The 27,157-nt window shown below is 40.5% G+C and overlaps 1 protein-coding gene across 6 annotated transcripts; it reads left to right on the top strand.

The window, feature by feature from the left end:
- The first annotated feature begins 79 nt into the window (after positions 1-79).
- Positions 80-27,157, top strand: LOC145777547 (uncharacterized). Of its 6 annotated transcripts, XM_082588959.1 has the most exons (8): positions 80-218; positions 22,443-22,591; positions 22,674-22,812; positions 23,217-23,377; positions 24,970-25,202; positions 25,723-25,787; positions 26,428-26,557; positions 26,949-27,085. In XM_082588959.1, exons 2-7 carry the CDS (start codon positions 22,494-22,496, stop codon positions 26,515-26,517), a joined length of 786 nt encoding a protein of 261 aa, XP_082445085.1. In that variant the 5' UTR covers positions 80-218; positions 22,443-22,493; the 3' UTR covers positions 26,518-26,557; positions 26,949-27,085. The 6 variants fall into 6 exon arrangements, with proteins under 6 accessions (XP_082445085.1, XP_082445084.1, XP_082445086.1 ...); XM_082588958.1 differs by having other exon boundaries at positions 26,428-27,157; XM_082588960.1 differs by lacking the exon at positions 26,949-27,085 and having other exon boundaries at positions 26,363-26,536.

The raw sequence follows: 27,157 nt of genomic DNA, 5'->3' as shown, positions 1-27,157 counted from the left end.
TTTAAATTTTTTATCTCGATCTTTTCAGGGTACGAACTGAGGGTACGAACTGTTCAGGGTACGAACTAGGTTGCACCCGTCGGTTTAAACTCTCACTAAATAGGCTATCTACTGTTACAAGTTTATATACAATGGTACGGTAGCATTACAAGTCAGAAGAATTGAAAATATTCTGAACGATAAAAACAATCAGATGACATGGCGGCCATCAAGACTAGGTAACAACATACATAGAATTATTATAATGAAGATGATAATTTGATATAGCCTACCTCATCAGGGAGGCAACAATAGAGTTAGACGATACTTCGCATCTTCCAACAAAAGAGAAAACATATTTCTGAAGTACGGTAATGCATCAAATGTTATAATGTTGCACAAGACTTGATGTTTACGTACGCTAGGCCTACAGTGTTTAGGCAAATTGTGTATAATTTTAAATGCGTTATTGAAGGCAACACGCAGGCGATTAAGGTCACGTTGATGATAATTTTCCCACAGATGACATGCATGCATCGGATGATCGGAGTACAATATGAATGGAATAGAACATTTTTAATACCGGTATCACTGGAGCACTTGTATAATAATATAGAATGCCCGACAAGTTATTTGAGGTTTACCGTAAGACTGGGTTTTTTTTTTCGCTGACACTTTTCGGTCATTTGTCCGAAATGACTTGAGAAAATTCGGTCATTTTTATTTATTTCGGTCATTTTTTCTGAGGAAAATATTTCCTTTCAAGTAGCTGATACAAACCAAAATTTGCACTTTCTGACTAGCTACAACATAGGCGCCAACTTTTTATGCTGTATTGATACATAAAACAATAGATGAACTAGCAATCGGCAGCAGGACAACATTTTTTGAATGCAAATTGCAACAGCTTCGCGATAAATAATCACTAGAACGAGTAGGATGCTTACAACGGTCCCACGAATTACCCATAAGTACCCATAAGCACCATAAGTACCCATAAGCCCCATAAGTAGCGTCGAATTACCCATAAGCCCCATAAGTCGCGTCGAATTACCCATACGCCCCATAAGTCGCGTCGAATTACCCATAAGCCCCATAAGTCGCGTCGAATTACCCATAAGCCCCATAAGTCGCGTCGAATTACCCATAAGCCCCATAAGTCGTGTCGAATTACCCATAGGCACCATAAGTAGCATTGAATTACCTAGAAGTAACGTCGAATTACCCATAAGCCTGTATAGTGTAGAGTGTAGTCTATAGCCGTCTAGAAACTTAGTAGTCGGCTGCATAGCCGAGTGGTGAGGAGCACGGGCTGGGCGTTCCAAAATATAGTTCGACACCGCTCAAGAGCAGGACACTTGAAGGCATGCCTAAAGGTGGACACGAAGATTGGCTTCGTTGCCTTCCCGTCCGCTTATGTGTAATCTGCAGTTTGCTGCAGCAGATGGAGTGTTTTGTCCGATAAAACACCTTAACATTGGACAATTTTCCCTATGAACCAGGTGACTGCAGCATAGCAATCGTTCTCGCACTCAGCCAGAGACTTAATTCTTGCTTTAAACTTGATAATTAAAGAAAAAAAAGAATAATGGCAAGGGTGGGAATCAAACCCGTGTCACCAAATCCAATAGCCTTTGCCTTACCACTCAGCCACGCAAGAGCTCGCGAAATCTTCGCTTAATTTGTTTATATGGGTAATGTTTCGAGAACGTTCACAATATTATCAGTTTAGTTTGTTTTTATTTCTGACCATTACAACGAAAAAACAATACACGACAAACTTAGCACAGATCTATAAAAGGTAGAAGCGACAAAACGCGGACGTTATAACGTGCACGATACCAAAGCCTGCAGATTACATACACGCTGACATGAGGCGTAAGTAATTCCACGTTGCTTATGGGTAATTCGACGCGACTTATGGGGCATTTGGGTAATTCGACGCGACTTATGGGGCTTATGGGTAATTCGACGCGACTTATGGGGCTTATGGGTAATTCGACTCGCGTCGAATTACCCATAAGTCGCGTCGAATTACCCACAAGCAACGTGGAATTACTTACGCCTTCATGTCAGCGTATATGTAATCTGCAAGTCGCTGTTGCGACTTGCGATCGTGTCACTTAAACTGATTGTCCTGCTTTGGTATCATGCACGTTATAACGTCCGCGTTTTGTCGCTTCTACCTTTTATAGACCTCTGCTAAGTTTGTCGTATATTGTTTTTTCGTTGTGATGGTCAGAAATAAAAACAAACTAAACTGATAATATTGTGAACGTTTTCGAAACATTACCCATATAAACCAAATTAAGAAAAGATTTCACGAGCTCTTGCGTGGCTGAGTGGTTAAGGCAAAGGCTATTGAATTTGGTGACACGGGTTTGATTCCCACCCTTGCCATTATTCTTTTTTTCTTTAATTATCAAGTTCAAAGCAAGAATTAAGTCTCTAGCTGAGTGCGAGAACGATTGCTATGCTGCAGTCACCTGGATCATAGGTCTATAAAAGGTAGAAGCGACAAAACGCGGACGTTATAACGTGCATGATACCAAAGCAGGACAATCAGTTTAAGTGACACGATCGCAAGTCGCAACAGCGACTTGCAGATTACATATACGCTGACATGAAGGCGTAAGTAATTCCACGTTGCTTATGGGTAATTCGACGCGAGTTATGGGTAATTAGACGCGAGTCGAATTACCCATAAGCCCCATAAGTCGCGTCGAATTACCCATAAGCTCCGTAAGTCACGTCGAATTACCCAAATGCCCCATAAGTCGCGTCGAATTACCCATAAGCAACGTGGAATTACTTACGCCTCATGTCAGCGTATATGTAATCTGCAGGCTTTGGTATTGTGCACGTTATAACGTCCGCGTTTTGTCGCTTCTACCTTTTATAGATCTGTGCTAAGTTTGTCGTGTATTGTTTTTTCGTTGTGATGGTCAGAAATAAAAACAAACTAAACTGATAATATTGTGAGCGTTCTCGAAACATTACCCATATAAACAATTTAAGCGAAAATTCCCAAGCGCTTGCGTGGCTGAGTGGTTAAGGCAAAGGCTATTGAATTTGGTGACACGGGTTTGATTCCCACCCTTGCCATTATTCTTTTTTTTCTTTAATTATCAAGTTCAAAGCAAGAATTAAGTCTCTAGCTGAGTGCGAGAACGATTGCTATGCTGCAGTCACCTGGTTCATAGGGAAAATTGCCCAATGTTAAGGTGTTTTATCGGACAAAACACTCCATCTGCTGCAGCAAACTGCAGATTACACATAAGCGGACGGGAAGGCAACGAAGCCAATCTTCGTGTCCACCTTTAGGCATGCCTTCAAGTGTCCTGCTCTTGAGCGGTGTCGAACTATATTTTGGAACGCCCAGCCCGTGCTCCTCACCACTCGGCTATGCAGCCGACTACTAGGCTTCTAGACGGCTATAGACTACACTCTACACTATACAGGCTTATGGGTAATTCGACGTTACTTCTATGTAATTCAATGCTACTTATGGTGCCTATGGGTAATTCGACGCGACTTATGGGGCTTATGGGTAATTCGACGCGACTTATGGGGCTTATGGGTAATTCGACGCGACTTATGGGGCTTATGGGTAATTCGACGCGACTTATGGGGCTTATGGGTAATTCGACGCGACTTATGGGGCTTATGGGTAATTCGACGCTACTTATGGGGCTTATGGGTAATTCGACGCGACTTATGGTGCTTATGGGTACTTATGGGTACTTATGGGGCTTATGGGTAATTCGTGGGACCCTGCTACAATTCTACACCAGACAAAATCTGTCATTTTTACATTGATTTAACGTCTGCAGACATTGAATCAATGTAAAAATGACTGACTTTGCTGCCTGCGACATAGCAAAAATCTATCATTTTGTGTCGATTCAATGTCATCAGATGTTGAATGCACCCAAAAACAACATAATTTGCTACGTAGACGGAGAGTGCGTTTAGCTTTATGCGCTTGCAAACAGACTCGATGTTGCTTTCGAAAGTCGAAACCTCTGCAGTGAACCACTCGCTGTGAAAATGAACTTAAAGTCTCGGCACGACGTAACCACCAACCAACGTAACAAGGGCTGGTACAACCGTACAAACCGCATTGCGCACATGCGGAATAATCAACGCAACAACGGACTCGCGCAAACTGCATGGTGCACACACGACCGTTGCCATAGAAACCTGATCAAAGGCGGGAATATGCGCATATTTTGTTTCATCTGCAACACGAAAACAGGTCAGTCATAAAGTTGAAAGCAGGTCAGTCATAAGTTGCGATATTGTAGTGAAAAGGGAGATAATCAAACGTCTCTCCGTAACTATTTTTCAAGGGCTGTTTACGGATGTCAGCAACTTCTAAATTTATTCAAGGTGACGTGCTGTTGAATTGATGTAAACGTGAATGATTTTACTTTCAACAGGTACATTTTCAAGCGTATAATCAAGTTAGTATCTGCATTCCATTTTCAAGACATTGTCATTCCATTTACAGTATATCTTTTACTTTTTAGTAAACCTTTTCGTCTCTTGTTTCATGGTAATAAATCTAATTCGTTGCTAAACTTTATGTTGTGCTTAGCTTAAAGAGTCGCAGTCCATCAACTGCTAGTTTACGCAGACGCATGGCATGTGTTTGCTTAACCGAAGTGGTCGAGTTTTGTTTATAATAATTAACGGTAGGTCGAACGTAGCGATAACTCCGAGTGTGGCAATAAAAGTAATCCTAGTGTGACGACATAATTATGTCATCCATCTGCGTGACATTTTGCTGAATTTACGTTGCTGCTGATGAAACAAGCTTTCGCCCCCACGGCCAAAAAAATAGTTAGGCGCCTATGAGCTACAACATTAAGTTTTGCTGAGAAACGTTGTGGTGTTTTATCTGAGAAAACTTTCTTCAACGTTTATCAGCAAAACTCAACCGTGCAACACTCAAATTGACTATATATTTTTCGGACATTTTGACCGAATTGACTATATTTTTTTCGGACATTTTGCTAAAAAATCGGTCAATGACCGATAAATGACCGAAAAAAAAAACCCAGCCGTAAGACAGTAGGTTGATTATAGGTAACTGCAAGGGATGTAGAAAAACATAAAGGTACCGGTACAGGCCTCGAAATTTGTACTTTTTTCCGGCGGTCAAGCATGTCCTACCGGATTGGCCCTTTCAGCGGACATTTAATATCTCAATCGGATATATTTTTTACATGTAGATTTTGCACAAAATCACACTACAGTATTGTGTAGTCGTGTTTGTAGAAGAAGATTTTCTACAACAGAATAACTCTGCAATGGTTGATGGCTTAATTAACCGACCCTGAAGTATACTGGAGTAGATTGCTTGCAAATAAATCAGTGCGTTAATGACAGTCGTGTAATGACACAATAAACACAATAGAAAACAGCAATCCAAATTTCCTTATTACAAAAGCAACTACGATCACTTATTCCGTGGTTTTCGCGTTATAGAATCGTTGTGCCAAGCGATTACTGCCGGCCCGGGGTTGTAAATCTCCATGTCAGTGACATTAGTGACTCAATAGTGTTAGCCCTCAATAGTGTTAGTGTTAACTAACTAACACAATTGTGTTAGTCTAACACCCTCCCTTCTGTGCAGAAATTCTATTTCTATCAGTATCAGCGTGAATAAGGTCGCCACATGCGCCTAAGCACGTGCGGAACCCAGCTGAAACTTGCTTCTCTGTGACGTTTCTTTTTAACAAACGATCAATGTAACGCAATAATCCTCAATGTTAAAATTAGAATACATATCCTGCCGAAAAGTTCAGACAACTTTATTTCAAGGCAACATTGCAAGGCATTGAAATGATGTAAAAATGGCTACTTTTGCCATCAGCTTGTTAACCACGCCACTCTAATGTGATCTTTAAAGCAATTACCTGTACTATTATTGTTTCAGCTCAGTATTTGTTCGCGTTAAACAAACAATTGTAACAATTTAAATTTAAAATATATTTTTGCTGCATTAGCTCTATTTTTGTCAAGAATTTTGCGGCGGTCATTTATGATCGACCAATGAGTCGGCTTCGGCAGACATTCAAGGTCATTCCGGAGGTCATGTCCACCATGACCGCCGGAATTTCGAGGCCTGCGGTATATACGGTAGGTATGCCTTATTGTCTTACCCAGGCTTCAAAATTCAAAGGTGAATTCTTCGCTAAGCATTGATTACAGGACTACAAGTGTAGCAGTCCAAAAGTTACTGTTTGTTTGTATATCTTTATCCTGCATTGCGGGAAAGCGGACTTGAGCGCTCTTCCGACGTACACCTGACCCACGCTGCAGCCGACGGCAATGTCTGTTTCTGGTTGTCTACTTTACTTATGACTTAAATTTGGTACTACCCATTACTCGAAATCGATCACTGGGTAGAGGCAATTATCGTAAAGTTTCTTGCCCAGAGAAACAACAGCAAGTGCGGGTGGCTGGAGTCGAACATGCAGGCTTTCGACTGTGAGCCCAACGCGCTAACCGCTCGCCATTGGCACTGGCACTGCGGGCCAAAAGTTACCAAGGTTGCCAAATACTTCATTTAAATTTTATTTTGTTTTGAAAAATAATTAAATTTTTAACCTCTCAAAAGGTCAGATTAATAATTATAAATATTTTGTAATGTTAACTGACAAGCTTGCATTAGTTTGAGAGCAATGAATTCAGGGTCATTTCATTATAATACAGACAAACTTTTCAAATTTTGGCACCACCTAATTTTTCTTATTGACTTAAAACATGCTTTTCACTTTTTTGAGAAGAATGGTGCAAATTTGATGAAAATCAGACAAGCGGTTCTCGAGTTATAAGTGAAATAACTCTTGGCCGCTAGGTGGCTTCATAGAAAAGGAGCAATAGAAGAACGGCAATATCTCAAGAATCGCTCAACATATTTGGATAATTTTTAGCTCTACCCCCATGTTTTCTGGGGTGGGCTATCTGTCTATGCACAGACCCTAAAACAAGTTTTGGCTACTACTTTTTGAGATAAAAAGAAATTGACCTTTTGTCGTTACGCACCAATAAAACCATGATGCGTAACTTTACAAAAAAAAAATTCAATTGGGTAGAGGAAAGTTTGATGAAAAGTTTGGCAAAAACAGTGTAGTGCTAAACTCCCAACTTTTAGCCCAAATCACATTTAAATTTGAGAAAAATGTGAACACTGTAATATTAACGACGACCTTTCAGAGTACATGTTAATTTAAACAGAAACAGAAAATGAATGGTAGTGGCTGTTCAGCCAGGACCTTTAAAATTCTTCCTTCGAAACCTTTCAAATTCTTCTGCTGTATATCGCGATTTCGGGTATTGAACCCTCTTCAATACATCTTTATCAACAGCATAGTAGCCTACAATAAAATTTACAGCAGTTCACTTTAGAAAATGACTAAAAATGTTATGTGGTTGCCAAGAAACAAATTAGTCTGCGAAATTAGTTTACGAGCAGTAATAATGACAATTTTTATGCAAATTATGGTAATTAAGTCATACATTATAAAAGTGAAGTGACAAACATTAGGAAATTTTTGACAGTTGCATCAATAAAAAGTACCACGAAAATATTAAGTATTTAAATGTAAATAACAAACAATGGGGTAAGTCAAGCTGAAATACACCAAAGCCTGGGACCAGTCAAGCCAGCCTCCTGTTAGCCTACATGATCCGAACTAGCGGATGCAAGATACTTCTAACTTATTATTAAAAAAAGGGGCGATTACTTTAAACCCGTATCAACGTAAAGTCAATTGTGATGTCATAGTCATGTTTAAAAGAAATATGGTTGCACTTAATCTATCCAATTTGAACTAATTTGCACGACTTTGAGACTTTAGCACTTTTCTGTTTTTGCCAAACTTTTTGTCAATCTTTCCTCTACCCAATTAAAAAAAAAATATTTTTTATAAAGTTACGCATCATAGTTTTATTGGTGAGTAACGACAACAGGTCAATTTCTTTTTATCTCAAATTTCTTTTTATCTTCAAATGCAAACTTTGCATGGTGTATTAAGGCCTGTAGCCTATTAAATGCCACCACGATTTAAGCTTTGACATGTTTGGAGCGATGATCAATCAAATTATTTGTTTCAATAGCGCCATACAACGAGTCAATAAAACACTCATAACACTACGTTGTGAATCGTAGATTGCTAGGTAATAGGTTGCATCATAGCACAATCAGGATGACAGCAAAAGACCATAAGCGGTTATCTAGTCAACCACCACCCCATGCCAATTTCTTTGCCAACGCGCGTAAGGCACGGACACAACTTCAAATGGCATAATACAAATGAATCAGGTTAAAATGATACGTAAATGGCTTGTTACAAATTAAAATTTCATTCCAATACATCAACAATTTCTGGTACAAAACTCATCTTTTAACTTTCATCTTATTTTCGCTTTATTCCCAATTACGTTTCTGCGGTAAATGATGTTGTTAAGATGCAATGGTGGATAATAGAGATGCAACAAACCCAAAATTTTTATTCGCACACCGTACCGCAACTGAATCACCTATCCGCACACCGCACCGCAATTTATCTGGAACTTTGACACTGCACCGCACACCGCAAATTACAAAATTTTCAAAAAACATTTTAATGCGTTATTTTTTAGAAAGTGAACTGTGGCAAATACCACCTATGGCATATAATTGGTAACCTACCGGTACAGTTGTGCACTAATTGACTAGGCCAGCGTTTCTCAACCTGGGGGTCGCGACCCCCAAAGGAGTTGCGAAGGTCATTTCAAGGGGGTAGCAAAGATATTCATAAAAAATTTTCGAAATTGCAAAGATTTCCAGAAAAATGAAAAATCTTTGCAGCAATCACTTTAGTATACATTAATGTCGTAGCAAGTGATTGATTGGTTACACTGTTATGAAAGAGAACGGGTAGCTCGGTTGTAAGCCAATTTATCATAACGATATTTCTCTGAGCTCAAAGAAAGAGATGTCGCGTTTGTACGGAATCCGTTTTCTACTGCTTTGGATGTTGGTGATATTCCAAATGAATTACCAGACCAATTTTATGATCTTGATAATGATTCTTCCGCAATCCGCATGTGACGTTTTTCATGAAATGCCACTCTCTCAGTTCTGGTGTGCTATGCGTAAATCATACCCACAACTATTTGAACTAGCTTTTCGAATATTATTTTCATTTTCTACAACATACTTCTGCAAAAGTGGTTTTTCTGCTCTTGTCCATATCAAAACAAAGGCAAGAAATCGAAGGAAAGTTGAAGATGATGTGAGATTGGCGTTATCAAGTACTCAACCACTAATTTCGAGGTTGGCCAAGCAGTTGCAGAGTCAACCGTCGCATTAAAAGTTGTGACATATTCACCATTTCTTTGGAATTAATGTTATTGAAATGTACTTTTGTGCTAATTTGTATATCTATAGAAAACCTAGCAGGAAGGGGGTCGCAGGCTGTATTAAACGCCTAAAAGCGGTAGTGAACCACAAAAGGTTGAGAAACACTGGACTAGACTAACCATCATCAGCAAAGCATCGAAGTTCTAAGACATCACGCTTTTTCAAATAAATTAGAATGTTCCTGGATCCAGCATCAGGACTTTTGAACACTTTTTGTAAGCAATAATGCAATTTTAATGTCATGGGCTGTATGAACTACACACTACACAGACAGACAAGATGTCAAGAGTAAAAGTTATAGCCTGAACTCACTGGGCTAACTGTTATAGTAACTAAAACTAGTGCGGTAGTTGCGCTAGGCTTATAGCCTGGTAACTGGGAGCTGAGCTTATCAGCTAGGCTATTAACCAAAAACACTCGTACACTGTACAGCTTCCCTCACAAGCCAGCCCCAAAAGCCCTGTCAAGTGCAAGCCATTTGTAATTTTGCACGGTCCCACGAATTACCCATAAGTACCCATACGCACCATAAGTACCCATAAGCCCCATAAGTAGCGTCGAATTACCCATAAGCCCCATAAGTTGCGTCGAATTACCCATAAGTCGCGTCGATTTACCCATAAGCCCCATAAGTCGCGTCGATTTACCCATAACCCCCATAAGTCACGTCGAACTACCCATAAGACCCATAAGTCGCGTCCCCAGTAAACATTGATTGTTGGGGCAACATTGGCAAGAAGTTGGCCGCAACATTGGCAAGATGTTTCATGCACCATTTTGCTTCATCTGGCCAATATTGGCGTCTGCATCTTGCCAATGTTGGCTTCTGCATCTTGCCAACGTTGGATTCTGCATCTTGCCTACGTTGGCTTCTGCATCTTGCCAACGTTGGTGAAGTGTTTTATGCACCATTTTGCTTCATCTAGCCAACGTTGGCGTCTGCATCTGACCAACGTTGGCTTCTGCATCTTGCCAACGTTGGCGTTTGCATCTAGCCAACGTTGGCGTCTGCATCTTGCCAACGTTGGCAAAGTGTTTTATGCACCATTTTGCTTCATCTGGCCAACGTTGGCGTCTGCATCTGACCAACGTTGGCATCTGTATCTGGCCAACGTTGGCAAGATGTTTTATGCATTATTTTGCTTCATCTGGCCAACGTTGGCGCCCAAATTCTGGTCAACGTTGGCCAGATGTTTTATACACCATGATGCTTCATCTGACCTATTGTGATGCCCGCGCTCTGACCAAGGTTGGCCATATGAAGCAAGCTGGTGCATAAAACATCTGAACAACATTAGCATCTACATTTGCCAAACGTCTCTGTACCTAAACCTCGCTCATCACCAAAAGTTTATTGTTGAACCTAGCTAATCCTTGGGCGAAAGAACAGCAGTAACACGGATTTATAAGCAACACTACTCCCTTAGTGACAAAGCAAAGTAACAGCCGAGCTTCGTATATTTTTACATTTATTAGAAACAAGCCACATCAAATCCTATTGATAGATGGAGGTTCATTGCACATCAGCAGCTTTTTCTTATGTATCTTCATCATTCTGAATTCCTGCGAATGAAACAAAAATATTTAATTCAAGAGGGCTGTTTGGCAACAGTGTAGGATTTTGAGCAGTTGTCGTCCAGGATAATACGACGTTAATTGACGTTAATTAACAAATAAAACAACACATTCGCAGTTGTCTTTCAAACATATAGGCCTAACAAACTCACCAAAAGTTAGTTTTTGCCGTTTTCGGCCACCTTGCCTGTCGTTCCAATTTCGAAATCACTCTGAAACACTTCATCAATTTGCTGCACGGCAGCAGCTTTGTCGTGCGCCATCACCACGTCTAATCATGAAAGTAAAAAAAGAAATGTTAAATCAGTAGCCTATATAAATGCCGACATAGCCTACTAACCACCATGTTTGTTGTTCACATCAATGCGAGTACACCATTAAAACATTTTCATACATTACTCAATACTCTTCACAATTACATCATACATTAATCAAAAGAGCAAATATCATAGTTATGACATAATCATTTAGTCGTAGTAGAAACATTTATCCGTACTCACCAAGAACAACCTTTTTCAGATTCTTTTTTAAACAATCAAACGAGTGCTTATAGGCTTCACGATGATTTTTTCTTTCTTTGTTCTCGACATGACTTGAACTGTGTTGTGTTCGATAATAGTTGGCATAAGTCCACTGATACAATCGTTTGCATTTTTGCCAACAACTTGACTTAAATTTGCCACCTGCAAAATGTACATCGAATGTAATGACAGGGGTTTCATCCATCATATTAAAAAGCTTCAGCACTTCTTGCAGAAATTTTGCGACTTATAAATGACAGCCAACGTTTAAAGTTTATTTTGGGATTCAGCTGACGGCAATGAAAGCTACATTTGGAAATACTCTACAACAGTGCTTCTTAAACATTTTTAGTTTTGTTCACCCCTAGCATCTATCTCCAGATTTCATTCACCCTTGTCTCATGATCAGGACTGGAAAAAATGTTTAGCTTCCCGGGAATCTGTTTTTTAGCGAAAAAATTTCCCGCGACTTATAATCACGATAATTAATGATGTCATAATTACATCTTTTAGTTTTCCGACGAAAAGCCTCACGCAAAAAATATATTATAGACGTCCATCCGTAGCTTCATAGTTCCAATAAACAGTCTTGGTATCGTATTTTATTCGTAAGCAGGCATGGTGCACTGTTTGTGTCTGATGAGCCCACTTTGATCGGAAAAATTTGGAACAACAATAGGCTTAATAAATTAGACGCCGCGCCACATGCTTAAAAATTAGATCCACTGACTCACTGAGTCACCGTGTGAATGTCATGAAACAATAATACGACATCACGAGCCGCTTGTTACGTACGGTACTTGACAAGTTGACAATAACAACACTTCATGCTCGAACGGGTTGATAGTATGTGCAATTGTGCATGAATAGCATAACCAATCACAAAAAGCGATATAGGCATATGGCACAAAAAACGGCCAGACGGCTGAATGCACAACAAGTTTCGCTGAGTGAGAACACAAAACATTGCGAAAATTACTTCTGTAACTTACAAAACAACCAGTCCGCTGCACGAAGAATAACGAAACGCATTAATTAATTTGACAACAAAATCAAAATTACGACGCTAAAACAGCTCTTTTTGTAAATCAAAGAAACCGCAAGCAAGTTTTGCCCATGCGAAATTAATACAAATTCACTACCGGGACATAAAGGATGGTGACGATTTCTTGATGTTGGGTCTATATACCACAGCAGACACTTTGTACACTTTCGAGTGAACGTCATTAGTACTAAAATGCCATTGTTTTCCTTTGAAATTTAGATTAAGAGTCTGTTTCACGATGCTATTACACTTGCTTATGTGTGGCCCATTCCAGTGAATGAGCAGCTTGTCGCTAATTGGTCACAGCGGTAAACCATAATCTCTTCGTGGGAAAATTGTAACATAAAGTTCCCGGATCCGTTTGTCTGCATATAGTGACCGAAAAAGAAACACTTCTTGAAACGTCTATTCAATAAGTGTATTCCTGTAAAATTAGCCCGCGGCTATCGAAATGGAGTTGCAATGCCTACACCTCTAAAACTGTCACTACGATACAGATTACTTGGATAAAAGACGGAGAATTTGTCCAGTTAGCAAGCACCAAATAAACCAGTTAAATGTGCGACCGACTTCCAACAAACAACTTCGAGAATGAATCAGAAAAATTTGTGATAACTCAAAGGCACAATGTTTAAACCGGTTTCAACAGGTTTGACACGAGTCTTACGGACGATGGTGCAATTTTGGCTCATGTTTTAGGAATTTCCATGACGTAATATTCAGTAGACCCGAACGGTTTCTACATGACGTTTGACCAGGCGAACAACCGTCTGGAACACTAATGTCTTTATTTATTTTTTTTATTTGTGGATGTTTTTGTACCTTCGCAAACATTTTGAATTTTTTCAACGACACTTTCCATTTCCCATGCTTTTTACGACGCTTTCGGGCGGACTACTGCAATATATTTATGCAATTGAGCTAAGAACATGTTCAGCTCTGGGGTACCAGTTGGTGGTCGTAAATACGCAGTGATACGAATCAGTGTCGGAACTGCAATGTGCCAGCAAATTACGATGACGGTGAATGAAAAACGTTAGTAACGTGATTTTTAGGGTAAAAATTCCCGGGAACCGACAAATTTCCCGGGAATGTCATTCCCGGATTCCTTATTTTTCCCGGCCTGCTCGTGATATGATAAAACTATCTCGTCTATATATAAAAAAAACAATTAATTTTGATTAAAACATGAAAAACTTAGAATTGATTTTGTTTTTGGAAATTCTCACTTGTTTACTGAACAGGCTGAACACCCAGAATATCCGCCCTGTTCGCAAACTATCATCCGTTTCTGACGGTTCACCCTTATTCACCCCTTTTGTTTGATTCACCCTTGCAAAAATTTTATTCACCCTGGGGTGAACCATTCACCTGTTTAAGAAACACTGCTCTACAACCATCACAGACCTATCCACACGACATAAAAATACAAACACATATAAGCAGTCAGGCAAACACTGCCGGAGCAGCAAAATCAAAGATTGAGCAAAACCCTACACATGTTGTGGGACATCACAAGCTCTGCTACATTGCTGATATCTTCTTAGCACTCATCTAGGAGCACTGGCACTAAATTTGTCACGAGAATATTTCATAATATGAAAGTTTTCCATTGGTCATTGAGTTTCATAACTTTCTCTAAATTGAATTTTATAACTTTCTTTAAATTGTGTAAACGTACCTAGTGACAAAACGACTTTACACAATTATTTCAGGTTCAATGAATAAAAGACATTCACTTACCAGGTTTTCATAAACATTGTCGTAGGTCATTCCTATAGTTTCATTTTGATCATTTCTAAAACTTCTTTCGGCCGTAATATCTCAATTGAATTCGATTTTTTATATTTTCGATGCAAGAAGCGAAAATTCCTCTTAGCGCTGTTACATAAGCAATGTGCTTTCGGCTCTTCACGTAATTCTTCTTCTCTCGTATTGTCGCTATATGTCAGGGCATCCGTTGGTTAGCCACTGCCTGGTGTCGTCATCGATGGAAATTAGACCTTCCATACCATGGGGTGGTCTACATAGCCGGCAATCCTTGATAATGTGGGCTGCCGTCTGCATCTCGCCACACTCACAAGCAGCACTCTCTGCCAAGCCCCAACGCAACATGTCTGCACCATAGCGTCCAACACCAGTGAGCAAACGGTTACGCCTTGATGAGGCAAGTCTAGAGAGGCCATGTCCCAGCTGGTTTTCGGACGGGGATCTGAATACTTGGCGAAGTGGGGACGTGCTGCTTGACCATTGTTCACACCACGCCGCGTGGCACCACTGTTTGCTAGGGCTTCCACCAGAGGCTGCCAGAAGGTCTTGTGCAGCGCGTACAAATGGTTTTCTTGATTTTAGCCGCTGCTTTGGTGGATATCTCAGCGTGGTTGTGTGTAGCGGATGGCCAGGGTTTCGTTCTTCCGCATGATGACTTTTATAGCGACAGTTGTAGCAAGTTTAGTTTCCCAAAGTAGGTAGGCTACTTGCGGGGACGACCACGTGGAGGTACTTGCTTTCGTCCCCGAAGAAGAAGAACAGTCGAAGTGAATCGAGTGACGTCATACTCCCTTTAGCAAAGGATTAAGTCATGGCCTTTGTCTTCCTTCATCAAAACAAACCAAGTTCTTCTACTAAATTGCATCTCCTCACGTTGATATAACACATCGATGCATTCTAAAACTTTGTTGCCTATTTCACTTCAACGCGTCATGTTGCCCAGTCAAAGTTTAAGTAGTCACGTCATAATGGAGTTTTCACAACAATTGTGCCTGCAGTGTTGTTCTATGCACCGCGGGAGGAGAAAAAACAATTTGCCGGATCGTTGAAAGTAAAAGTAGCAATCGTTTTATGAAATCTCGCTTCAAGAAATTGAGGAGAGATTTCGACGCAACATGACTGCTCCTGAAGCTGGGAATTGCCCACCAGTAGCGGTGTCAGGGGAGTTCAGGGGGTACTTTTGAACTGGGGCTCTGGATAATTTTAGGAGCCCGTAACTTCTTCAAGGTGTCCGGAAAAACAAACAAACTACCGCGTATCTTTATATGTAGTGCGTTATTCTTAAAATTGTTTAGAGGCCCAAAGATCTCATTAGTACCGGGCCCAAATTATCTTCTCACTGGCCTGGTCTGTAGCAAATGATGGTGTACATTTGCATAAATTGAAAAAAAACTTTAGAATAGTTGTTCAACTGGCACAACGTTGGCAACATTTCTAACCGATGTTTGCTCACACAAACATATTTTTAAACAAAACCTCTTAAAAAAGGTTTGTAGGCTATTGATATTTTGTAAAATGGAAATAAGTAATACTGAAGTGAAGTGTTTGTCCTTTAAACTTGATCGGATAATAAATAAAAAATGCAATTGTTGGCAATATTGATAAAATAGGCTATTGGAAGTTTGCTGATAACACTATACTGTGTAATGTATTTTGACTAAACACATGAAAAAGCCATGTAGGCTAATAGCCTATTTCAAGGACCAGGGACCTTCAGAGATCCCTGGCCTATTTTCAAAGAATGCAACAAGTGAAGCTGAAATGAAGTGTCAAAAGTCCTTTTGGATCGGAAAAATTGTTGGCAAAATTGCCAGCCTTGTGCTAACACATCCAGCAAATATCAAACGTTGCACTTGTTCATTTTGTACAAACGTGTGAAGGAAACTTTAAACTGTTTGTTTGTTTATCTTTATCCTGCATTGCGGGAAAGCGGACTTGAGCGCTATGCATCGTTGTACGCCTTCCGACATACACCTGACCCACGCTGCAGCCGACGGCAATGTCTGTTTCTGGTTGTCTACTTTACTTATGACTTAAATTTGGTACTACCCATCACTCGAAATCGATCACTAGGTAGAGGCAATTATCGTAAAGTTTCTTGCCCAGAGAAACAACAGCAAGTGCGAGTGGCTGGAGTCGAACATGCAGGCTCTCGACTGCGAGCCCAACGCGCTAACCACTCGGCCACGGCTGCCGACTGTTTCAGTATTCAGGCTGTTTCAGTATATCAAGCATGTTATAACGTTCGCGTTTTGTCGCTTCTAGCTTTTTATGGACATCTGCTCTGTTTGGCATTGAGAAGCTGAAACAGCATTTCACACTTTCTGAGGTATGACATCATAAAATTGCTTGGTTGGCAAAACGTTGGCTACTCGTACTCTTCTGACCAAGGCTGGTCTTAACTATTCATAGTAGGTTATATTTGTACTGTAGCGCTATCAGAAAAGCAATAACAGCATTGAAAGCCTGTTGTTAAAGTTGTAGCAAATGATGGCAGGTCCTACCGACCGCATTTGGATGATTTGAAAGAAAACAACGAAATTATTATGAATTGGCAAAACGTTGGCAATGCTTCTGACCGACGTTTGCCAATCACACAACTATGTTTTTTACTAAACGAAGTTTGTGTTGGTGTTTTAAAAAATGAAACAACTAAACATGAAATAAAATGTTTGATACCTTTTTGAACGCATAGTCAGAAAAATTATAATTGTTGGCATACTGCTGGCAATGTTGGACAAAATTTCCAACCTTGTGCCAACACATCCAGCATAACCAACATTGCAATTGTTTATTTTGTGGAAACGTGTAGGTTGATGGAAACTTTAAACTGTTTCGGCATCAAGCACGTTATCCCGTTAGCGCTTTTTGCTCCTACCATTTTCTAGATTTCTGCTCAGTTTGGCATAAACAAACCGAAATGAAATTACTTTTTTGGCAAAACGTTGGCTACACTTCTGACCAACGCTGGCCTTAAATATTCATAGTATATTTGTAAGATATTAGAAAAACAATAGCAGCATTGATAGCTTAATTATTATTAAAATTTAAAATTGTAGCAAAATGATGGTATACATTTGCATAATTTGAAAGAAAACACCAAAATTGTTATGAATTGGCACAACGTTGGCAATGCTTCTGGCCGATGTTGGCCAATCACGCAACTGTGTTTTGAAGCAATACCACTTGAAAAGAGGTTTGTGTTAGTATATTTACAGATTAAAACAAATAAACCTGAAATAAAATCTTAGAGAGCTTTTTGAACGCATAATAAGAATAATCGTAAACGTTGGCGTATTGTTGGCAATGTTGGCAAAATGTTGGACAAAATTGCCAACCTTGTGCCAACACACCCAGCATATAGCCAAAATTGGCCCAACAATCAATGTTTGCTGGGTCGAATTACCCATAAGTCGCGTCGAATTACCCATAAGCCCCATAAGTCGAGTCGAATTACCAATAAGCACCATAAGTTGTGTCAAATTACCCATAATAAGCCCCATAAGTCCCGTCGAATTACCCATAAACACCATAAGTGGCGTCGAATTAAATTACCCATAAGCAACGTGGAGGTGGAATTACTTACGCCTTCATGTCAGCGTATATGTAATCTGCAGTTTGCTGCAGCAGATGGAGTGTCACATAAAATAAGGTTTTGCGACCGTGCCATGTTTTAAACTGATTGTCCTGCTTTGATATCATGTACGATATGACGTCCGCGTTTTGTCGCTTCTATCTTTTTCTAGACCTCTTGTATGTTTGTCCATGGCTACCTAAAGATACGGCCTGATTTGTCACATTTTGCAGAAATTTCCAGATTTTGCTAACTTTTGGCAAAAGTTTAAATAATTTTTTCTAAAAATTATATTTTTACGCTTTCTTTACTGTTTTCCCCAGATGACACAATAGATTTTAAGATCCTCAGATGTTGAAAAACAAAGAAAATTTGATTTCGAAGATATTAGTCAGACTGTTAATTTTTCAATAACAGTCTGATTCAGCGATTTTCAACTTACTTTTTCTCGTTTGCTACTGCTTCCCTGGAGATGGTTGGACGACGTTGGAGAAAAGTTTGTTATCATCGAGATGAGAACAGCGAAAGAAAAAATAGTAGGCTGCCGAAACACATGTGAACGCCATCTGCCAGCAGTGACTTTACCTATTGGCCGGTTGATGATGACAATCAACAAGTGCCATAAACTATCAATTTTGTCTGCAAATGATTAGAAATGGACATTCCAAGTCACAAATATTTAAGGAATGGAAACATGGTGTGTGATAGGCTATAAGGCCTACGACAATAATCAAAAAAAACAAAAAACGGCAAAGTACCACACTATATATGACCATTGACTAAGTCAGTTCAGTTTAGTCGTTTATGTTTCTGCAACATTCGGTTGCTACAGATGGAATGTAATATTTGTTATTAGTGAAATGTAGCCTATTTTAGTTTTGGACTTTCTTGCCTTGTTATGGTGGCTTTATGACGTTTAATTGTGATGTCATTCCTGATCTTCATATTTTTCCTACCAACAATCGTATAAGTAGCACACACAATTTTTGGCTGCTTGCTTGACACAGAACGAGTTATTTAGCAGACCCCACGTATCCAAACACAAGTAAAAAGGGAAAAAAGGTGACTCTTTCTAAAATTGATTAAAATAGTAATATTGATTTGCTGTAAACCTTTTTAGATTACCGTGTCGATTAATTACAGCTCATAGGCATGGGCTAACTTATTTTAATTATAATTAATATGATCAATTATATTAAGCCTACGTTTAGGTTATTAGCCTAATTTTAAGTGGAATTAAATCGACTAATGTTTGTATTTAACACAATTTTTGAAAGCAAACTATTTGCTTTTTCCAGGCCTATGTTTCATTTCTGTTAAACCGTGCTTGTATTGCTCATTATTCTGGTTAGTGGCCTAGTTAAATAAAACAATTTCAATGTAGTATAAAGCAAAATGGACAAAAATTTTAACATTTTAGTAAAGGACTAGGCTATATCAATTACACTGTAGCCTACAAGACCACGATGTAGCCTATATACAGAGATGTACGTATACACCGCAAATTCTGCGCCGTAGACTTGCGGCTTAGACTTTTTGTTTACGCTAACGCTTGCCACATTTTTTTGGATAGTTGTCGCTTGAGGCTACGCCGTAAAGTTTTCGCGGTTTTTTAGGGTCTAGCTAGCGTCAACGCATACTTTTTAATGTCTTAGCTGTTGTTTGCATTTTTTTTTATCAAACTTTTCAAATTTTGAATAGGTTTTTCTTCTTCGTCGTATGAGCTGTTCTTCGGGACTATATGTTTGGGCATGATGTCATCAGCCACTCGATAGTCTCGTCTTCCAGGGCCTTCAGTCCAAGCGTTCCATGTGGTGGTTGATGGATTGGGCAGTCATGGACGACATGGTCTACTGTCTGGTCTGTGGCGCCACACTCGCATCCCGGTGAAGGAGCCAGGCCCCATCTGCACATGTCTGAACGAAAGCGACCGACGCCGGTTCGTAGGCGGTTAAGCCGGACCCACGCAAGTCTTGCGAGGGACATTCCCGGAGGGTGGGGATCGACGTCGGGTAGGAAATCACGGAGTCTGGAGGTGCTGTTTTGCCACTCCATGTTCCATGTGTAGTTCGTCCAGTGTGCCGCACTTATTTCAAGATCTTCAACGTTGTTCAGAAGCTGTCGTGCGGCGTGCACAAATGGGCGTCTTGATTTCAGTCGCTGCTGTTCTCCAGGTAGGTGCTGGAATATACTGTGGAGGAGGTGGTCGGGGTCCAGTGCGCGACGAGCAAGGGAAATCATGGCTCCTTTACGACGAAGCTGAGCAGGTTGGATGCCTGCAAGGATGGGAAGGCAGTCCGTTGGAGTGGGACGCAGGCATCCAGTCACAGTGCGTAGTGCGTCATTGATGGCGGTGTCAATGTGGCGGGTGTGGGAGCTGCGGCACCACACTGGTGCGCAGTACTTAGCGGTAGAATGGACGAGGGCCAAGGTAGCTGTGCGAAGGGTTTTTGCATCAGCTCCCCAGCCGGAACCCGCCAGTCGCCTCAAAAGTGCAACGCGCGCAGATAGTTTTTTGCGCAGTGACTCCAGGTGTCGTCGGTACGTGAGTGACCTGTCCAGGGTTACGCCGAGGTAGGTGGGTTCGGCGCAGTATGGCAGGCGTTCGTCATCGGTGGTAATGTTGATCTCACGTTTTGCTTCCTTGTTGTTTAGATGGAAGGCCGCCGACACTGTCTTTGCCTTGCTGAGCTGTAGCTTCCATTTCTGGAGATATGTTGATATAGTTGACATGTCCTGGCTTAGGTTCCTCTCCATTGACTGCCAATCTCCGGCTGGATGCAGGAGAGCCAGATCGTCTGCGTAAGCGTACTTCCTGGAGATGGTGTCAGGCAGGTCATAGATGTAAGTGTTAAAGAGGAGGGGAGCCAGGACAGAGCCCTGTGGGACGCCGTTAATGAGTCGACGTAGTCTACTTCGTCGGCCGCTACCGGTGGAAAGGGTAAAGCTGCGGTTTTGCACAAGTTTCATAATATTATGGACCATGTGCCTGTCAGGAAGGAGACGGAGTAGTTTGCAGGTAAAGCCGCTGTGCCATACAGTATCGTAGGCAGCCGTGAGATCGACAAACACGGCGCCAGCCTTCTTTTTTGCCGAGAAGCTGTCTTCGATGTCTTGGGTCATCAGAGTGACCTGGTCTACGGTTAACCTTCCGTGGCGAAAGCCGGCTTGTTCCCGAGGGAGCTGAGGGTCTATTGTCGGTTCGACACGGGCGTAGATAAGTCTCTCGAGTATCTTGAAGGGGATACAGAGCAGAGAGATGGGGCGGTAGCTCTTCAGATCCTCTGGGGGCTTCTTCGGCTTTGGGACTGCAACCACTAGGGCTCTTCTCCAGCTTCTTGGGATGCGTAGGTGACGCAAGCAGCAGGAAAGGAAGTCTTTTAACCAATAACCAGGACCTCATAGAGGGGGCAGCTTGGAGTATTAGTTCCGGGCATAGGTGGTCAAGGCCCGGGGATTTGCCTGGCTTTAGGTGCTGGAGGGCGGAGGCAAATTCTTCTGGGGTAAACTCACCAGAGATGTTGCCCTCGACAGGTGTTGGGACCTTCCAGAGGTCCGTCATTTCCTTGAGGACGGACTTGTCTGATTCACGGTCTCTCGTTCTGTGCACTCCATTTTTCACAAGTTGTGAGGCGATGGCATTTGCTGAAATGGGGCATTGGCGACGAGAGGCACGTGATCTGCCAGTGAGGTTGTTGAGTGTACTCCATGCTGTGCGGCTGGAGTGCGTGAAGTCGATTGAGTCTATGGCTTCTGTCCAGCGCTCCTTCCTCTTTGAATAAGTTGAAAGAATGTTTTCAATGGGCAAAGACATATTGAAACCAAAACGCAGCAAAATGTCAGATGAACACTTTCAGATGCTTGTGTTTCTTCGTGGAAATTCAAAATAAAACTTGTTTGTTTCGAGTGGTTTATACCGTGTGAATGTTGGGCACCTGGCAAACAAAATCAGTTTACGCTAGTGTATGCGCTGACGCCGCCAACTTTTTTACAAGTTGCGTTGACGCATATGGCGTATGGTTTTTCGAACGTTTGCGTTAACGCTGACGGCGTCAATATTTTTTGTATGCGCGTACATCACTGCCTATAGGCCTAGCTATAAATAAATATTGAAATTCTTCTGTAGTTATAAAAATATCAATTTCATTTTTTACAGAAACCTATAGTTTTAATTTGATGAATTTGATTAAATACAAAATGTGCGTCTTTCAAAGCCAATATTGGGTCCGAAAATATGCAAAAAAAAAGTTAAACAAGATTAAATTGTTGGAGGGCCAATCCACCACACCCCTTAACAAAGTCTACTATTTTGTTTTTGGGGTTTCAAATTTTACAATGTTGATTTTCTTGAGAACTTTTGCTTTGTTGAAATTATCCTTCCCCTAAAAATCTTCTTTTAGATTCATAATATCGGTACATTAAAAAGATAGGCATTGCATTAGGGATAGGCCTATAGCGTACGCTACATCTCTTTTCAAGTGTTCTCACTGCATGTGAGAATATGAGTTAGTCTATATCTCCACGCAGCTTCGATTCAAAAACTACAATAATTCTTTTTAGACTGCATCGCTTCAAGATTTGTATTCTTCACACCATCAAGAACGAGTAAAAATGCCTTCTAAATTTCTACCTGAAATATCCCTGGACAGTGACGCTACAAACAAGTGGAGGGAAAACATTCAAACCTGCATTAACACTGCGACAGAAAAGTAGGGGAAAATGTAGACTTACAATCATTCGTCTCGTAGGCTACAGCTTCTCATACAAATATTTCACCTGATTCTTTTGTAGGTTAAATGTGATCAGTGAACGAATGGAAAATCTAAATTCCGACTTCGATCTCCTTCAGACGTTAGCAGACCGAGTTACCACAAAATATGAGAAGACAGAAAGTGGTTGCCAAGATATGCATGAAAAAATGGTGTTGCAAGTAAGCTGTATGCTTGAAATTGAATGTAGACCTACTTAAATAATAATACATTAATTGTCTCACAAGTAGCCTATAAAAACATTAAGCCTTATTATAATGGCCTACGCATATAACGAATATTTTTTCGCTCGGACAGGGTGCTCTAAGAATATCCGGAGTCAGGTAGGCTATAGCTACTTTTAACTAGACTCGACTAGACTAGTAGTATAAAATGTACGTCATAATAGTCTACTCTATATAAACCGATAAAGTCAGAAAATTTTGTTCATTCACTTGTTTTGTTTGTAAGCTTAATTGGTTCAATTGTTTCGTCTGGGCGCTGTTTAAGCATTGTATTACTCGGTTGTGGTTGATTGAACGGGCTTGACTGCATAAGCCATTTAATATTTTGCATCAATTTCCAGGATATTCTCCATCACCATCTTTCGAAACAAGACATTAAGTTATTTTGTCGTTACGTTGAAGAATTATTTTTCATGATTATAAAGAGCTTGCACAAAGCCAACCCCCGGTTCTCTGCGATCAAATCAGTATCCATGTTGCATCGATTGAAAACAAAAGATCGGTAAAGTACACTTTGATTTATTATTTAGCCTACTGCATTATAGTTTATGACAAAAAAAATTTCAGAGTTTTAATGTAGCCTAAATAGAAAAAGGACATGCAGTAGCTTACCAAAAACTTCATGCACAAATATAAAATTGGACTTCTGCCTGATTGCTTCAGCACTTACTTTAATGATTTAAACAGTGTTGTACGTTGACGCTGAGGCTAGCGCCGTCAGTTTATTCTTTAGTTGACGGAAGTGATAGCGCCGTCATTTATTTTGCCGATTGTAAGCGTCAAGCGCTAAGCGTCATATTCTGTTTTCATGGAAAATCTCGTTTCACAATGAGAGTTTCACAATGTATTCTGGCCAGCGCAATTCATCCGAATTACCCGATTTCGCGTTGGTTGGAATAGCTACCTGGAATACAAGTGGAAGAAGTTCGCCAAATGGTGATCACTCATATCGTGATCAGTATCGAGAACGAGGGATCAGAGAGAGAAAGCGAAAAATCAATGAATGTCATCGCGATGGTTGAAGATACTTTATTTCAAGAACTCTATGCCCTTGAAAAGAGCGATGTTGGTGCAGTGGACCTCTTTAAAAGATTTGTATATGCTAAGCCATCACAGCACGCTTGGAACAGTGATACCTTTCCGAGTAAACGTTTTCAAGACTTATTATTGAAATGCAACACACCAATACCATTCAGCGCTGCTGTGGAACGCATGTTTTCACTTGGAAAGGACATTAGGCGTCCCAAACGCAGCAGATTGTCAGACAAACGTTTTGAAATGCTTGTATTTCTACAAGGAAATAACTAATAAGCTAAAGCAGCTAGTTACAATACCGTCTCAACACATAAAACCTGCTCTTCATTTATAGCTATTGTTAGCCTAAACTTGGTTGAAATACTTCCGTTTTGTAAGACCCTGGCTAAAATAGCGCTAGAAATTAGCGCTGACGCCGTCAATTTCTTTACGAGCTTATACGCAGTACTTTACGCCGTAAAGTTTTTAGGCAATTCGCGCTGACGCCGTCAATTTATTTTATTGATGCGTACAACACTGGATTTAAATAATATCCATTCATCATGATACTTGTCATAAAAGAAAATCTCATTATTTCTTACCTGGAACTAACAATAATTCCTGGCAAAAACTGCTACAGTATTTGGGACCCTAGGCATGGGGTAAGGTTCTTTCAAAAATTAAATGTTTGTCCCCCTCCTTTTTCATTCAAAAAGCAATATCGAACAATTTGGTCGGTGATTGTTAGGCCTACTCTAGACAATTCGAAGAGCCATCAATAAACATAGGGGCCCACTAGAGGATTTTGGGGGGAGGCGCAAGATTGTGCTCGCACGACCCTAGCTGTGTACCAATGTATTGTTGTGATATCTTGAGAAAGAATAGCCTAAACCAGAGGTTTGAGTTGTATGGGTGATGGTGCAGCTTATGCTACTGTTAAGCGCTGATGCTTGCCGAGAAACACTCAAATCTCTTTTCTATCAACTGTGCTACGGTAGACCACTTGTTTTACAATTTTGAGTAGCCTACGGCACGCACTCAAAATATTGTCATTGCGGTAAAAATGTAATTATTTTACAGTGAACTATCGCAGGAATATGATCGCATTGCTGTCAAGCTGAACATTACAAATGATGGAAGACATGACAGTTGTGTATTCCAACTGCATTCCTTCTTAGTTGATTCCACAAATTCACAAAAGAAAAAGATTGGGTCATCCAGTAAACAAGTTTCATCTCCTAAAAGGTCTATACAAAGTGACACTTCATCATCTGAAGACGAAGTGGATCCTTTGAGCGACACGTCAAGCACACGTAAGCTATATGATCTTATTAGGGCATTGGACTATCCTGATATGGCACAAGAAAGTGGAAAATTTTCATAGAAGGAAGGGTAAAATTAAAACTTTTTTATTGAACTGTTCAATATGTGGCAACTTCAAAGCACCTAGTTTCGACACATAGCCTAATTCGTTGTCTTAACTTTGTTTCAAATTTACTTTTTTGTAGAAAAATCTTATTTTACTTTATTTTGAATGCAAAATTTGCATGAGACAACACTAAGCAGTTAGGTCTACTGAACTACATTGTTGATTGTCTTTAGGTTTCTAGATTACACCTTATACTATGAGGCTTATAGTCTCCTTTTTAATCTAATTGGACTTGAAGCAAACTTGAGACAGGCAAACGATTAAGGCTAATCTATCTATAGGCTTATAGCCACTTCATATTATGTAATATACACTTAGCCCACTACAGCCTATGAACATAAATGTTTACGCTTATAAAGAGTCTTTGTTTTTCTGTAATTCAATGTACCTTAACATTCTTTTAGGAAGATCAGAACGCGTGACTTCGTCTGAGAGCAACTCCAAAAAGAAACGTCTCCACATGCCAGCTGTAACTCAACTTAATCATGACGATTTGGTTGCGTATTCTCTAGCTAAAATCAGACTTGGTGTGCAAAATATAGCCCTTTCAAAAGCGCTAATTCAATGTATTGAAGCAGTACATCAATACGAAAGAGATCTGTGACAGATGAAGCCTAGTTATTTTCCTGTCATCGTTTTGGGTTGAGTAAACTTTGTGTGCTTGCTTTATTAAAGTTCCACTTTGCTAAGGTGGATAGAAATTCGTATTTCAGCCACTTAACGTGTATTCCCAATAGGCTACCAAAGTACCTTAGTGAATATAAACAACAGCTTTTGAAAACAAATGAAGCAATGGTTTAACTCTCGGGTTGCGCGCTCAGGCAAAGATCTTCAAGAACAGCTCTTCATTCATCTGAATCAAGCAAATAGAACAATTTACAGGCAACGGTAGGGGTGCGGGAAGTAGTGGTGCACAAGGGGCTGCAGCCCCCCTAGAGCTAATTCAGCTCCCTCTGGAATTTTCGATAATTGCTTCAGCTCCCCCCCCCGCTAGAAAATTCTGACAATTTAAGGTAAATAGGCTAACATATTTTGTTTTATTAGCGACTTGTTTTCCCGGCTGAATTTACCGATTGAATGCCTTCAAGGTTACTGTTTTGACGGTGCAGCAAATATGTCTGGTTGTTGTAACGGAGTGCGGGCCAAACTTAAAGCATTATGTCCTGGATCGTTATACATTCACTGCAGTAGTCAACTAATCATGCTCTCGATTTGATGTTGGAAGACGTTGTAAAGGAGGTGAGGCTTATTGCCAATGCCTTAAACTTCGTTCAAAGTTTTGCAGTTGCAACTCGTGAATCGTCTAAACGTAAATCTTTATTTAGTCCTATGTCGCTTTTTGGTTCAGAAGAAGTTGCCTGCAATTTGCAGGGTTGGTGTCCTACTCGTTGGTACGTTCGTGCTTCTGCCCTCGCTCGTGTTGTTAAGTGCTACCCTACCCTGTTGCAATGTCTGACCGACATGACAGAAGATAGTGCAATGAGAGGAGACGCACGTGCAAAGATATTTGGCTTGGTAAAACAAGCACGCACGATGCGGCTTTGTTTTGCGATTACCTGCAGCGGTGAAGTTTTTCAGCCTGCAGAAGCCGTCGCAAGGCAGCTCCAAAACAAGATCTCTGCTTTTTTAGCTTTGGAATCCATCACCATTCTCCGCGAACGGATCAAGAATCTCAGAAAAGATGAATCCGTTTCCAAGCTTATGGAAGCAGCGAACGTCTTTGCGTCTGTCAATAACCTAAAGACGCCAAAAGATCCTCAAGTGAGCAAAACTCCAGCAAGATTTCGAAACACAGAGGAATCGGATGCTTTGTCGTCTGCCGGAGAAGGAGCGTAGAAA

The sequence above is a fragment of the Aplidium turbinatum genome, chromosome 9 (genome assembly GCF_918807975.1).
Source record: "Aplidium turbinatum chromosome 9, kaAplTurb1.1, whole genome shotgun sequence".
NCBI lineage: Eukaryota > Metazoa > Chordata > Ascidiacea > Aplousobranchia > Polyclinidae > Aplidium > Aplidium turbinatum.
This window is presented reverse-complemented; position numbering and strand designations above follow the sequence as displayed.